The sequence below is a fragment of the Impatiens glandulifera genome, chromosome 3 (assembly GCF_907164915.1).
Source record: "Impatiens glandulifera chromosome 3, dImpGla2.1, whole genome shotgun sequence".
NCBI lineage: Eukaryota > Viridiplantae > Streptophyta > Magnoliopsida > Ericales > Balsaminaceae > Impatiens > Impatiens glandulifera.
The window spans coordinates 2,677,737-2,693,169 of NC_061864.1; the positions used below are offsets into that span (position 1 = coordinate 2,677,737).

At 28.2% G+C, this 15,433-nt stretch overlaps 1 protein-coding gene, 1 long non-coding RNA gene and 1 other non-coding gene across 3 annotated transcripts; 2 read left to right on the top strand and 1 right to left on the bottom strand.

The window, feature by feature from the left end:
- Positions 1-6,477: 6,477 nt before the first annotated feature.
- LOC124933040 lies at positions 6,478-7,479 on the bottom strand. The gene is made up of 3 exons (XR_007098807.1): positions 7,096-7,479; positions 6,875-6,927; positions 6,478-6,785 (listed from the first exon to the last, which is right to left on the bottom strand). It is a non-coding gene; the product is annotated as an uncharacterized LOC124933040 (long non-coding RNA).
- On the top strand, positions 7,477-7,673 carry LOC124933268. Its single transcript, XR_007098963.1, has one exon. It is a non-coding gene; the product is annotated as a U2 spliceosomal RNA (small nuclear RNA).
- Positions 7,674-11,832: 4,159 nt separating this feature from the next.
- LOC124929240 (protein PHOX1-like) lies at positions 11,833-14,994 on the top strand. The gene is made up of 5 exons (XM_047469541.1): positions 11,833-11,934; positions 12,061-12,116; positions 12,228-14,228; positions 14,312-14,512; positions 14,691-14,994. Exons 3-4 carry the CDS (start codon positions 12,239-12,241, stop codon positions 14,458-14,460), a joined length of 2,139 nt encoding a protein of 712 aa, XP_047325497.1. The 5' UTR covers positions 11,833-11,934; positions 12,061-12,116; positions 12,228-12,238; the 3' UTR covers positions 14,461-14,512; positions 14,691-14,994.
- The last annotated feature ends 439 nt before the right edge of the window (positions 14,995-15,433 follow it).

Here is a 15,433-nt window from a genome sequence, read left to right on the forward strand (position 1 = left end):
CTATCCCTTCATTATCATATCTTTACGTATTTAGAAAATATGGATTAAAGTTAGTCACTATTCATGTGTTACGAAAAAGTTGAATCGATAGTCCACTTTTACATTATCGAGGGGTGATTAGTATTTTAAATTTTTTATACAATATTACTGAGATTAATTAGGTGATGCCCGAATTTTTGGATAGTTGCTGAAAAGTTTTGATTGATGCGGCTGATATGATAGAACTACATATTTGAGTTTATCATATCAATTATTTTTTTGTGATCTATTTGGTTAGAGAGAAAATTGTCGAACTTTTAAATGATCGTAGTCGTCTGATGCCTATTAATCAAAATACAATAATACTATTATTACGACGTTTCTGAGGTTCGTTCAGGAAAACCAATAGAGTTTCTGTCATTTTTCTCGAAGATTTACGTGTTCGATAACTTATTGAGTACCGTTTATTTATTTAATTTATTTTCATGTCAATATTTGTCGTTATGTTTAAACGGTCTTTTTCATTTTTAATATATATGGAATTTTTCTGAAAAAGATATTATAATATTGTGATAATATAATTATTATATTAGATATAATTATGTAATTTAATATAAAACATTTAATACAATATTTTATATATTCTAAATGAATAATCTTAATAGGGTATATATAACAAATGTGACGGTTAATTTACATAATGTAAAAAAACATATTGAGACTAAAATTTGTTATAAAATATAAAACGAAAAAAGAAATTTGACAAATATCTGAATAATAATTTATTTTTTAATCAAAATAGTTGTAGATAAGTGATTATATTAAAATATAATAAATCTCTCAACGAAACAATAATTTAAGAATAGTGATTAGCAATGATTTGCTTAGTTCGGAATATTTTGGAAAATATAAGCGAATAAAAATAAAGTTGGAAGGAGCAACGAACAAACAAACCCGCGTTAACTACAAGATGAATATTGTATTCCTAATTAATTAGGATTATTATACCTTCGATATTCTCTCTTAATCCTAATAGAATCAATTCTTAAATTATTAGTAAAAATAAAAAATAAAAAATAACACTTCAAAATTATTATTAAGTATATATTAATCTTATCCCCATACAAGTGGTAAAAATCGGTTTAAAAGACCAAAAGTCACGAATTCGTTTTCATTTAAAAGTATTTTGAGTTTAAGCGGGACTATGTGTGAGTGTCATGCTAGTTCTAAATAATAATAATAATAAAAAATAAATATAAAAAAAAAAAAGTATATTCATCATGATTTTGATTTCCAATAACACTATTAAATTATATATATATTTATCATTTCTTCAGTCTATCAATTCAAAACAAAAAAAAAGTTTTCTCTCATAAACCTCTTATTTTCTTCATATACAAATATATATTATAATATGGTAAAATAACCCCAATTCGATATTCCAAGTATAATAATAATAAATAAATAAAAGTAAGTTCCCAGGAAATTGTCTTCTAATTCCTGAATGTAAACAACGAAATTACGATGGAATATTTAAATGAAGGTCGTATTCAAATGTCGAAACGAAACAAACAAACAAACATAGCTAGTTGTACGAAGTGTACTGGGAAAGCAATGAGATACGTACTATGTGTTTGTCGATCGGGACTAAGAAAATAAAATAATATTACATATATACTAGATGTTCGTCGGGACTAACAAAACAGCCGTTGCACCATGCTGAATAAATTAAGAATATTATGACTTTATATACATTTTTCTAGTTTCCTTTCACTTATTTAGTTGTTGAGGGGTATGATTTATCTAGGGCAGGAAATTTCACTATTCAAATTTAACATGAAAAATAAAGTTGGATAATGTAATTTTAGGTTTGTGTCGGAATCATGTTAATTCTAATAAATAAACGTGTTAAAATTATGTTGACTAATAACCTAAAATATATCTATCAATGCGTTTATTAGTTGTCTCTGGTGTGATATTGTGTTTACATTTTTGGAATTTGTGATTTAGATTCATTGTTTTATTAATGTTATTTGTCTAAAATAAAAACATTATTTGGGGCTGACTACAATTTTTTTCGCAAACCAAATCATCATCACTTCAAATTTAACTTTCTATGTTTCACTTTTTTTTTCTTTCTGTAATTGTTATAATAAATTAATATATTCAAACATATAAAATAAAAGATGTATGAACATTTACTTTATAAAATTATGAAATAAAACAGTATATTCAAAACATTTAGCATACACATTATTGAAGCGGTGTCATTCTATTCTTTTTAATAAAAATAAATTAAAAAAAGTAAAACATTAAAAAATATTTAAATAAAAAAATTAATAATATATTTAATTAATCATTTTAACTTTTAAATTAGACTTATCCTTCATCAAAATTAGATAATATATACCTTAAAAATAATTTATGAATTTACATAAAATTTAAAGAGAAAACATACCAATTATTTATTGAATTAACTAAAAAAACTAAATTATTAAAAAAATTATAGTTATTTTTTATTATATATTTGTACTTTTAATATTTTTTTAACTCAAATCACTTATATTTTAATAATTAAACAAACAAATAACCTAACTAGAAATGACTTAGAACACTTCCATTAATTATTTGACCAATAAATAATAAATAATATTATAAATAAGTTAGGTAAGGATAAAAAGTCTTTTTGTATTCATATTAAAAAAGATTAACTAAATATTTCAAAAAATGTTTTTCAACAAAACTACTCTTATGAATCATTGTCACTAAATTGCTAATTCAAATAAATTTTGATGGGAGAAAGAAATGATATTAAAAATGCGAAATTAACATATACAAGGACTTATTCGAACATAAAAAAAAATATAAAGTGCTAATTTAATTTTATTTATAAAAATAAAAAGCAAGAAATTTTGTTAGGTGGGATCAGATATATGAGAATCTAATAGTAGAGGAGTGAGAAAAGGTAATTGTCCCCTTTTTATTTTTTTTAATTTATTTGGGGGCAGAGTATACCCTAGTTAAGTATTTTTTTTAATTTAGGTGGGGCTGGAGCCCACCCTAGCCCAAGGGTAGCTCCGCCCCCTGCCGAGTTACATCGGATTGGATTCAAGTTCAGTTAAATCAATTGAGTTTAGTTCGAATTAATTACAAATAAACAAATCATATTTATGTTATAAATTTTAACACGAATTACTAAACAAGTTTTAGTTGATATTGTTCAACTCGAATAAGACATGAATTTTCCCCCACTTTCGGTTAAGTAGTCAGATCCCACCTCTACATGTATAAATTTTCTCAATTTTAAAGCATAATACATATGGAACTATTTGTGAGAGCATATCTCTATCTATACACATTTTAAACCATTAATTAATCAACTAATAAAAAAAATATTAAATTATGTTATATATGTTTTTTTAAGTAATAACATTTTTAGATCGACTTAGACTTAACATGTCAACTAGACATATTTGATTATAATTGAACTCTATTGGACCAAGAACTCAAAAATGCATTCCTATAATTAAAATGTTTAAAGGATTCAATTAATTAATTTTTAAAATTTTATGATTCTAAAATTGATAATAACTCTGATATAGATAAACTTTATGATTTAAATTTATAATCTTAAAAATTTAAGATTTTATAAATTATTTTAATTTTACATCGATAAAATAGTGATTTTTTATGTTTATAAATTTAAACAAATATTATTAATTATTCAAATTAATAATCTCTTGATAATATAATGATTTTATACTTAACTATAATATATAACCAATAATATTTTTTTGAAGTAAAATCTTAATATTGAAATAAACTCTCAATTTACTATTGTTAAAGTAAATTTTCAATCTTGAATGATATGATACATGTATATCAATTTGGTGGGATTTTGCCACATAAGGATCGATTGTGAGAAAATTTGGTAATGAATTATGATAATCACTTCAGTGTGAAAGAGTGTTATAAGTCGGACCAATCAAATGATCACTTAATTTGGCCAAAATTAAACTCCCAACTTTATAGAAAATGAGAAATATAAAAAGAGGAGCGATAAAAAGAGGGAATTTGGTGAGATAATAACTTGGCATTACCTTCATCGGATAGAAAATGTAAAAGTGGAGGAAAGAGAGAAAAGAGAGTAATTATTTGATATTTTCAGCATAATTTTCAAGTATTCTCTCACCAAATTTCCTCACTAAATAATTAAATAATTAGTGTTTTGGATGTTTGTTAGTTTAGAACTTCTTATATTATACATCTTTCGCATTTAATTTCCACACTGTTAATTAATTAATTGCACCTTTATCCATTATAGGTCCCACATCGGTTGAAGACTACTAGGACAGCTAGGGAGAATTGATTATAAAATGCAAGTTGATATAAATTTGAACTCATACGTGGGCCATTGACACAAATGATATGAAATTAATTTATTAATATTTTATGGGTGAAGTTCCAATTCTATTAACTTGCTGCTGTGGTCTTCTCGGCCTATGCGTTGCACTATTGCATTAGCCTGGCACACCCTTCCAAATGAAGTTAAATATTCTAGTTTTACCTTTTATCTTAAAACTTTTTATTGATTACTATACTTAAAAAAAATTATTATATATATATTTTTTATTTTGAACTGTAAATGTTTTGAATGAAGTAATAAATTTTGTATCTAAATATTTTCTTTATTATAGAATACTTTGGAATTTTGTTTTGTTGACCTCTTTAATTTATCTAACTATGATTAAAGATTCAAATTATAAATATGTCAATGTATTAATAATATGAACCAAATGGACTAGAATAGTTAAAGACCTGTCTAATATTAAATGTCATTGCTTTTATTTCCACACTTTTAATTAATTAATTAATTGCACCTTTTTAGATTTGAGGTGAGTTTTTTTAACCAAACATGGCTCTCTTATATTTGATACTTAGTAGTGTTCTTAATTAGTTTCAATCTATTTGCTTTTCTTTTTAGTCTTTAGTGTTTTTTTTTCTCTTTTTCTTAGTTATTTTGGTGTTCATTTGATTGGTATAAATCACTTCCATACATAAAACATCATTGAAAAAGGATATTTTCACTCTATAACAATCACAAATTGTTTTATTTTAATTTACAAAGATAAACTTAATTACATATATTTTTTTTAACTAAAAGTATCTCTATGCTAATTTGAAGTAAATTGAATTTGAAAATACAATAAAAATTTATTCTATAATATAACAACAAACCATTGTACATTACACTATATATATATTATGTTAATATCTAATGACACAATAGTAACTAATACAAAAATCACAACATTTCATTTATCATATTAATGTCGTTTTTAAGGTCTATTAGTAATTTCTAAAATCTTAAAATAACAAGTGCAATACTCACATTCAAAACGTCTTAAATTGAAATTTATGTTTTAAACTATGGAATAATATCATCTTTCTTTAAAATAAATAAAAATATATATTAAATAAAAATTAATTAAAGTCTTGAAGTTATGACAGCTGTCTCTCATCCAATGTATAATTTTATAGTTCTATTTTATTTTAATTTTCTTTAATAATACACCGAACTATAATTGTTAGTTTGCTCATTCGGTAAGGTTGTACTTCAATAGATATTTTTTTTCCAAAAAAGTGTCTTATAGTAATCGGTCACTACACCAATCAAAACTCACATTTTTTTTAGATCCACTCTTATATATGCATTATTTTGATATTTTTTTATTAACTTTTAATGTACAAGTAAACCCACTAATAGTTTGGCGACAAGAGTGTTTTCTATGATGACCCGATATCGTTATTCAATTATTACATAACTACTTAAGATCAAAGGGTAGCTAAGTAATGACTAAAAGGTAATATTAGTTTATTGTATTAAAAAAATCTCATAATTGTATTAGTGAATTCTTATAAAGCCTAACAAAACAATTTTACTTTTGTTTCATATTTTCCTCAACCATGCCTATATCACGCTGACTTCATTATGTGTTTTTTGTTGGATAATTTACCTCACTCACAAGTTATTTAGTTTGCTTGGTGAGATTTTACAATATATTATATATTTAGTTTGCATAAGCAGAATTTTACAATATATAGTATGAAAATCTGAGATTATAAATGATTAGACAACAATAATAATAGTCACATGTTTTTTTTTAACCACAGATCTATTTTTCACATTATTATTATTATGAGTCAGCTTTGTTTTGGTGCAATGTTCTTAGAACATTTGTCAAAATAGTTATTTTCCTTTTAAACAATATATTATAGAAATTGCAATAATACGAAGGTCTCTAAACCATTTCCCAAAACCCGGCCCAATGAACCTAGTCCATGTACATAACTCATAGGCTTGTTCAACCAAATTTATTCCAATAAACCAGATATATCCAAGCCTAAAGGGCTTTCTCAAGTGACAAAACATTGATTAAAATTATTTGAAAAGATAATTTGAAGATAAAAGAAACTTAGTGTTTGAGTAATGTTCACAATAGCTCAACAAAACTATGACATAATTAAACTGTTAAATAGTAAGTTTCTATGACATTTCTAGACAATATCTTAAACCCTGTAAAATTTACAGAATCAACAACAAATTGTAACTCTATCCATCAAGAGTTCTTGTCTGTTAAAAGAAAAATGTTTATTTTCAACTAAACCACACAAAGATATTATTTCATTATGCCATGAACCAACCTGTATGATCAATCAGTCCAAAGTGGCATTATCTCTGATGAAGATGGCCATATCCAGGTGAACTTAATAGGGGAAAATTATTCTTGGCCAACCTGCAAAACCTATAAAGACCAATTCCAGTGTCATAGTATCACCATCAGGCATACAAATTACAGCAACATACTTAACACGAACAATTCAAAGTACTCACAGTTGAATCATAACCCCACCTTTGAAGTTACAGAAAACTCTTCAATTACATACCTATGAAAAATAAACCAACTTATCAAACTTGATAGAGGGATAATTATACTCTTAAACTTCATAGATCTTTCAATCTATTCACAAATTTTAACAATCCTTTAAAATACTATCAATATGAGCATCAATCCAGATTGGAATTAAGGAAAGATGGGATTTATAGGGTTGAACCTTTATCCATTTTCTACTACAATACAAACTGGGAATTGCATAATAAATACAGGTGCTTCACATTTGGTAACGCTGCCAGTAAAGTATATAAATCTGCCTTCAGTTTCCTTTTCTGGACTTCAAAGGAACCGATGTAGGAGGACGTAGAAATACAAGAATTAAAACACAAACAGAGAGCAAGTGTTCTTAGAATAACTTAGATGGCGTTTTTCGTTTACAGCTTGATTTTCATCTACATATCCAGGATACGCAGGCAGAGAAAGGAAGAAAATAGATATGCGGAGAAGAAAGTTGTCCGTTTTTTGTCCCACATCGGTTGAAGACTACTGGAAAAGCTGGGGAGAATGATTATAAAATGCAATCTGATGTAGAGAAGAACTCATACCTTTCTCGGCCTTTTGGCTAAGATCAAGTGTAGTATCTGTTCTTATCAGTTTAATATCTGATACGTGGGCCATCGGCCCACATGATATTAAATTAATTTTTTATGGGTGAAGGCCCATTATCAGTAGCTTGCTGCTGGGGCTCTTCGCGTGTCGCCTTTGCGTTACACTATTGCATAGGCTGGCGCACCCCTCCAACCCAGTTTAAATTATTTTTGTCATTTGCTATGAAGTCAACTTTTTTCTCAAATTAAAACTATTTTATAATTACAACAACTTAATCAATAACTGAACATTTTAAATTGAGTTTGAATAAAAAAATTCTTTTATTATTTATAATTTTAAGAAATTAATAGTATTATATAGTTATAACTCTTTATTTATGATGTTTTAATCTTTTAGGCTGACTAATTAATTAATTTATACAAAATTATTGCTCTATTTAACTCTCAAACCTTTACATTGACATAATATATGCTCAACAACTTCAATTTCAAGAGCTCAAACATAAATGCCAACAAAAATTGTTTGACATCATTTATAACAAAATTACTTCTTCCTCAAATTGTTGACTTAGAGCTAATTTGATATTGGATGTTCTTTTATGTTTTTTTTTTGGGTTTTATGCAAAAACATATTATTTAATAAAAATATGGATTATTTAAAGATTTTTTTAATATTGTAAACATTCATACTTCACTCCCAATTTTATATTTTAAAATTAATCTTCATCCTATAAACTTGTTTTTCTAAAATTATATAAGTCTCAGTGTACAAGAATTGAATTTAAAATAATTAATCTATAATATTTATAAATATTGCTAAAGGTTACATATAGATAAGTTGAATAAAGAATTATTGAAGTTGGGTTTATTTTGTAGGGGTGAAAAAGAAATATCGTCAAATTTAGTTGGAATCCGTTTGACAACCGATAAGGGCACGGCAGACAGGTTGTCCTGAGATTTTGAGGGCCTTATGTAAATTTAAATTTTGGACCCTAAAATAGTACAAAAATATTTTTTTTAATTTTAATTAATAAAATAAAATATAAATAATTAATATATTATAATACAAATGAGATAAAAATTTATTTTTATAATATATATTTAATATTAAAGGAGAAAAAAGAGAAAAAAATAATATTAATAATATAATATTATTAAATATAAAAAAATGGGGCCTATAAAAGTGGGGCCCTATGCAAGTGCATTGGTTGCCTTACCCAGGACCGGTCCAACTACCGAGTCGAGGCGATTAGAGGGACAAACCTAGACGGCCCATGCGACTGCAAAAACTTTGAAATGGAGTCGTGTAGTTGTATTTGTAATCTAAAGAAAACCACGACTCCACAATTTCATCTCCATCTCCAAGGTTTTCACGGTTGAAGATGCTACAACCAAATTGGTTGTGGGAGAGAATTGTGACATCCTCCGGTCGGTATAAAACAATTCCTAGTGCAATAAGGAACATGAACAAACAACCATAACTTCCAACAATCCTCCTATTGAAAGTTTAATCATTTCGATTTCGGAGCTTGTATGGTTATTTTTATTTTCGAGTGTGAGATTTTTTAGTGATTGCTAACTGATTATATTGTGTTTTATAGCTACAAGGAAGTCATTCTTATACACTATAAGTGCCACATTGGCTTGTAATTCGATTTACATTTTTGAATTTTGAAGATTATATTTTTCATCCAATTGTTTTTGTGATTTGATTTGTTTTTTATTTCGACTCGTCAGTGTTTGAATTTATTTGCTGCATTAGTTTGTGAAGTGAGAATACCTAAATTCGATTTTGAAATCGAAATTGCGGTTAACCGTTCTATAGACTCCACTAGAGAATGGCGAACCCAAGGAAGTTGATAACAAGTTTGATTTGGATTCTTGGAATCAATCCCAAATTCATCTCCGTTGATGCAAGTCTGTATGTGTTTAAAATAAGTCAGAAAATGTTTTTCAATAAAAGTAAATTAAAACAAAATTTTCTTCGATATTTTAATTAAATCAAACTGTGACTTTGGTAAAAAGACTTTCAAGTCAATCACCTAATTTTTTTTCAAAAAATTAAATATTTTTTTGTGTGTTTAACCATAACAAAATCAATGTAAGAAATAACCAATGCGTTATGTCTCACTTAAAAAGTCTTGCTTTAAATATTTTGATAATTTTTAGTAATATTTTACTCTCTTTTTTTATGTATTATTTTTGTCAAATCTGGTGTAAGGTGACTAACTTAAAGTTGACCATACTTATTTATAATGTAATTATAGTTAGTGAAAATGTTACAATTATACATTAATAAAATTATTTAATTTATTAATAAAAATACTTACATTTATTTATTTAATAATTTAACAAAAATACTTATATTCATTTCTTCATCAAATAAAAATTGGAACTTATAATCCAAAATTTTATAAATAACCCAATGATTTGTTTGGAGATTGGAGTTATTTTTAATAACACATAATAAAAAATTAATAAATTAACAAATAAAAAATAATTTAATATTTTAATGAATTAATTATGTAAGTAATTTGATTAATTGTAGAGTTAAAACAAATATAATGAACTATTTTGTTTTTATATAAATAATATCAAATAACAAAGCCCAATATCCAACATCTAAAGCCTTAACCTGCAAATAATATATTATCATGAATATTGAGGAATAATTTCCAAATAACCTTGATGTATAACCAGCCAAAGACATATAAATATTGGTCAAAATCTTGTATGAGATAAATTTGAATTTTGATTGGTTAATTTTTTTTATTTCTGATATTGTATTTTTTTTTTATAAAGAATCTTTGAAATTGTCTTGAAACATTAGAAAAAATAAGGATAGAAATTTTATTTATTAATAAATTATAGTTTTTTGTTAAAAAATTAAAGAAATTTGACTCAAAAAATTAAATAATAGTGAGAATCAAATCTTAAATCAAACAAGTCATAAATAAAGAGAGGGTGGACGCGTAGTTTCCACATTTTCCGGGTTAAGCTAGGCTGGAGCTGGACCCCACTCCCACTCATGCTTCTCTCAATCGCGCTTTCCACGCGCTAGACACGTGACAAATACAACTGCTCCTTATAATACATTATTTTGTTTTAAATATTAAAAATCATACATATATATATTCAAAGATGTTTAGTTGTGAAATTTAAGGTTCGTTTGATGTTGTTGTGTTTATAATATTTTTATTTACTAAAATTATATTTCATTTTGTAATCCCCTTTTCCTTAGAGCAACCTTAGAGAGCTTTTTAATGTTTTATTTATTTACTTTTTAAATTATTGTTTAATGAAGAAATATGTTGTTATTTTTAACTGGTTAAATAATTTATATTATTATTTTTAATTTAACAATTCAAAATTTAGATTTTATTTTAATTAATAAATTAAATAATTTAGTTATTAACAATAAACAAAAACATAATAATAAAAAAACAAAAAACTCAACATCCTTTGATGACCACCCGTTTTTACGGACCAGACTTTATAGAATATACCTTTTTTTATCCTCATTTAAAGACAACAATAGTTGATCAATGTATGACCAATAAGTATTTTAATTATTTGGACAACAAATATTATTGTTTAAATCAATTGCTTTTACAATAAAATACCAACAAATTCAAATGTTCATTTATTCAATTAATATGAAGTAGTCAATTGTGTCTTCTTTTATATATCTATCCACTTAATATAATAAATACAGTCAAAATGATCAATAAATTAGTCAATTGTTTCTTAATATGATAGGTTTGAAAGTTTTATTTTGTATAATCTTTTTTTTAGAAAAAATGTTATACATTTTTATTATTATTATTTTGTTTATTTAACCATCTTAATTCATATTTTCTGTAAAATACAAAATTATTAATAGGAATTTAAAACAATTTTTAGTCTCATAAACCTATTAGAATGGTTAACAATTGATATATTAATGTAAAAAAGGTTTCACACAACACAAAATAAATATCTTATTTAGAGACAATTTATACATAGAAACATAACCTATTAGGAAACAAAGTAATTAGGATATTAATAATATGTGAGAAAAAAATAAAAAAATGTGTTTAAATAGAATTAATTATTTATAACTCCTCTCTTCTTTATTTAAAAGAGATTATATATTGGTATTCAAACATATATTAATAAGAAATTATTACTTTATTAGTTAAGAAAGGTATTCAAACATATATTAATAAGAAATTACTACTTTATTAGTTAAGAAAGTGGAGTGAGTTAATTTTCCATGTTTTATTACACGCGCCAAGAAATGATTGAGAAGGTAAGCAAAATTGACCTGGAAAAGTTGTCTGATTTTGGAAACCCTAGAAGAAGAAAGAGAGAATATATACAGACAGACTATAGACTCTCTGTAGAACTGATAATTGTCGACATTTTCTCTGCAATCGAGGCGCCATTACTGACGACGACTCGACTTTCAGGTTAGTTAGAGACGACAAGTGCTCAGCTTTTATCATTCTCCCGTCGTCGCGGATCTTTTCATTTTTCGATAGCGACATAATTCTTTTGCCATATTCCTTCCTCATTTTCGACGACTCTTTTCTCAGGTACAGAGGTTCGTAGACAGACAGACAAACATTTCTCTGGTTTAGGACTCGGACCGGTATGAATTGTTTGGTTCAATGAAATGAATCTCCTTAATAATTAATCATTGGGTATGAAAGCAAATCCAGTTCAAGTTGTTGTTTTTCTTTCTGGGTTTTGATTAACACAGGTAGAGGAATAATGGGTAAGCCGAGCGGAAAAAAGAACAAGCAGGTGGTGGTGGTGGTGGATAGTCACAGTACGAAGCAGGGGGGGAAGGCTGCTGCTGACAGAACTAACAAAGCGTTCGATGAAGATACAGCAGTCTTCATTAACATGTCTCAGGAATTGAAGGATGAAGGAAACAGGCTCTTCCAGCGGCGGGATCACGAAGGGGCGATGCTCAAGTACGAAAAGGCTCTCAAATTGCTGCCCAGAAATCATATAGACGTTGCCCATCTGCGCAGTAATATGGCAGGTTGTTATATGCAGATGGGTATTGGAGAATTCCCCAGAGCGATAAACGAATGTAATTTGGCTCTTGAAGTTGCCCCTAAGTATAGCAAGGCTTTACTGAAGAGAGCCAGGTGTTATGAGGCCCTCAACAGGTTTGATTTAGCCTTGAGGGATGTTAATAGTGTTTTAAGCGTTGAACCCAATAATTTGATGGCCTTGGAGGTTGCAGACAGTGTGAAGAAGGAAATTGAGGACAGAGGTCTAAATTTCGAAGACAAACAGATTGTTCTTCCTCCTCCCGAATATGTCAAGGAGACTCCATTAAAGCCCGTGAAGGAGAAGTCCAAGAAAAAAAAGTCCAACAAGTTGCAGCAATCTGGCATTAAGTCCAAGGAGAAAATTGAGGAGAAGGAGGAAATTGAGTTGAAGGGTAGTAAATCTGAGAAGAAAAAAGAAATTGAGAAAAAGGCGGATGATAAGGTGATCGTGGAGGACAAAGTGAGTGTAAAAGAAGAGATTTCAGTGGCAAAGACTGTGAAATTGGTGTTTGGTGAAGACATAAGATGGGCTCAGTTACCCCACAGTTGCAATGTTCGTCTAGTGAGGGATATAGTCAAGGATAGGTTCCCCAACTTGAAAGGTGTTCTAATCAAATATAGGGACATAGAAGGTGATCTTGTAACTATAACAACGACGGATGAATTGAGATTAGCTGAAGCAGCAGGAGATCAACAAGGTTCTCTGAGATTCTATGTTACAGAGGTTAATCCCGACAAAGAACCGGCATACGAGGGAAGGACAGAAGAGGATGATCAGAAAATCATTGACAGCAAAACAGAGAAGAGTGAGGAACTTAGTAATGAAGTAATTGACGATTGGATTGTCCAGTTCGCTAGGCTGTTCAAGAATCACGTTGGGTTTGATTCAGATTCGTACTTGGACCTTCACGAGCTAGGTATGAAGCTATATTCAGAAGCCATGGAAGAAACTGTTACAAGTGACGATGCACAAGAACTGTTCAACATTGCGGCAGATAAATTTCAGGAGATGGCAGCTTTGGCTTTGTTCAATTGGGGTAATGTTTACATGTCCAGGGCAAGGAAACGGTTGAATTTGACTGACGATGGTTCTAAGGAACAAGTACTTTCTCAGGTGAAAACCGCATATGAATGGGCAAAGAAAGAATATGTTAAGGCAGGACTAAGATACGAAGAGGCTTTGAAAGTGAAACCAGATTTCTACGAAGGACTTCTTGCACTCGCGCAGCAGCAATTCGAACAAGCAAAGCTTTCTTGGTATTATGCAATTGGGAGTGAAGTCGATTTTGAAGTGGAAACTGAATTGGCTTCAGAGATTATGGATCTCTATAACAAAGCCGAGGATAACATGGAGAGAGGAATGCAAATGTGGGAGGAAATGGAGGAACGACGGCTGAATGGACTGTCGAAATTTGATAAATATAAAGATGAGCTTCAAAGGCTGGGATTGATTCAGTTACTGAATGATATGTCAGCCGATGAAGCTGCAGAAAAGGCTTCAAATATGAGGTCTCAAATATACCTCTTATGGGGGACTTTGCTATATGAACGTTCTGTTGTGGAATTCAAGCTGAGTCTTCCAACATGGGAAGAATGTCTCGAGGTTGCAGTCGAGAAATTTGATCTTGCTGGAGCATCCTCTACTGACATAGCTGTAATGATAAAGAATCATTGCTCGAATGACTCTGCTGTCGATGGTAATGTCAAACTCATAAATTTCTGCCTTTCGAATAATTAAAAATGACCATAATGTTAATTACTTTTGTTGTTCTTCGAGCAGGTCTTGGATTCAAAATTGACGAGATAGTACAAGCGTGGAATGAGATGTATGATGCGAAAAGGTGGCAAACCGGTGTTCCATCTTTTAGATTAGAACCGTTGTTTCGCAGGAAGGCTCCAAAACTTCATTCCATGTTGGAACATGTTTGAGATCTATCCTATCAGCTCTACCTGTTTGCTATGTTTTCATCAACTATCATAGGTAACAACTGCACTTAAAAAGAGAATGTTTTTTTGACCTTTCATCATCATGTGTTCATTATGATTAGAAGCTTAACCACAATTACATGTTTGAGATCAATCGGCTCTGCCTGTTTGCTATGTTTTCATCAACTATCATTGATGATTTTAAGTCGATGTTTTGGCTTGGATCTTTGCAGGTTTTTGTTAGTTGGGAGCAAAAAATGGAGATTGCTGCCACATTTGATTTGGTTTTCAGATTGGGAGCCATATAGGCATTCTTTTTTCCCTTGTTTTTTTAGGGGATCTTCTTGGAGAAGTGGTATTCTTCGATTACGATTGGATGGAGCTTATTGGTTGTAGATTTTGATTTATATATGTGATTGGTTTTGTAGACTCGATATTAAAATGTTCATTAATTGTTGCTATTATTATTTCATTGTTGTGAGACAGTCATCTTCATATATATTAGTTGTTTGTTAATGAAGTTTACTGTTTCTTTCATTTTAATTTTGTTCTTGAATATTTCAATCATGATGAGGAGATGTTAGCTATACTTTGTGTCTTTCTTACTCTATAAGTGAGACTTCCAAGAGAATAATTTCATTTATGCAAATATTATTTGGTATCTAGCCATGCAAGTTATCATAACAATACTTTTATATTGTTTTTAATAAATTATTTTAGAAATACAACTTATACATCATATCATATAAGTTTATAACTAGTTTTCCAAAGTATAACTTATACTAAATTCATCATATACAAAATATTGAAGAAATAAATTATGTCTCTTAATTCTATATTTTATTAATATTATTATACTTCTTTATACTCTAAACCCAAACAATAACTTTCTATCTTAACTATAAATAAAAAATAAAAATATTTGTATAGCATGTACTTTAAACCAAATAACAATATATTAACTTGTACCCTTTAT

Bases quoted from the DNA above. Each gene is read 5' to 3' on its own strand.
- LOC124929240 (XM_047469541.1), top strand. From the start codon at position 12,239: ATGGGTAAGCCGAGCGGAAAAAAGAACAAGCAGGTGGTGGTGGTGGTG. The intron at 14,229-14,311 runs GTAATGTCAAAC...TTCTTCGAGCAG, and splicing joins GAATGACTCTGCTGTCGATG to GTCTTGGATTCAAAATTGAC.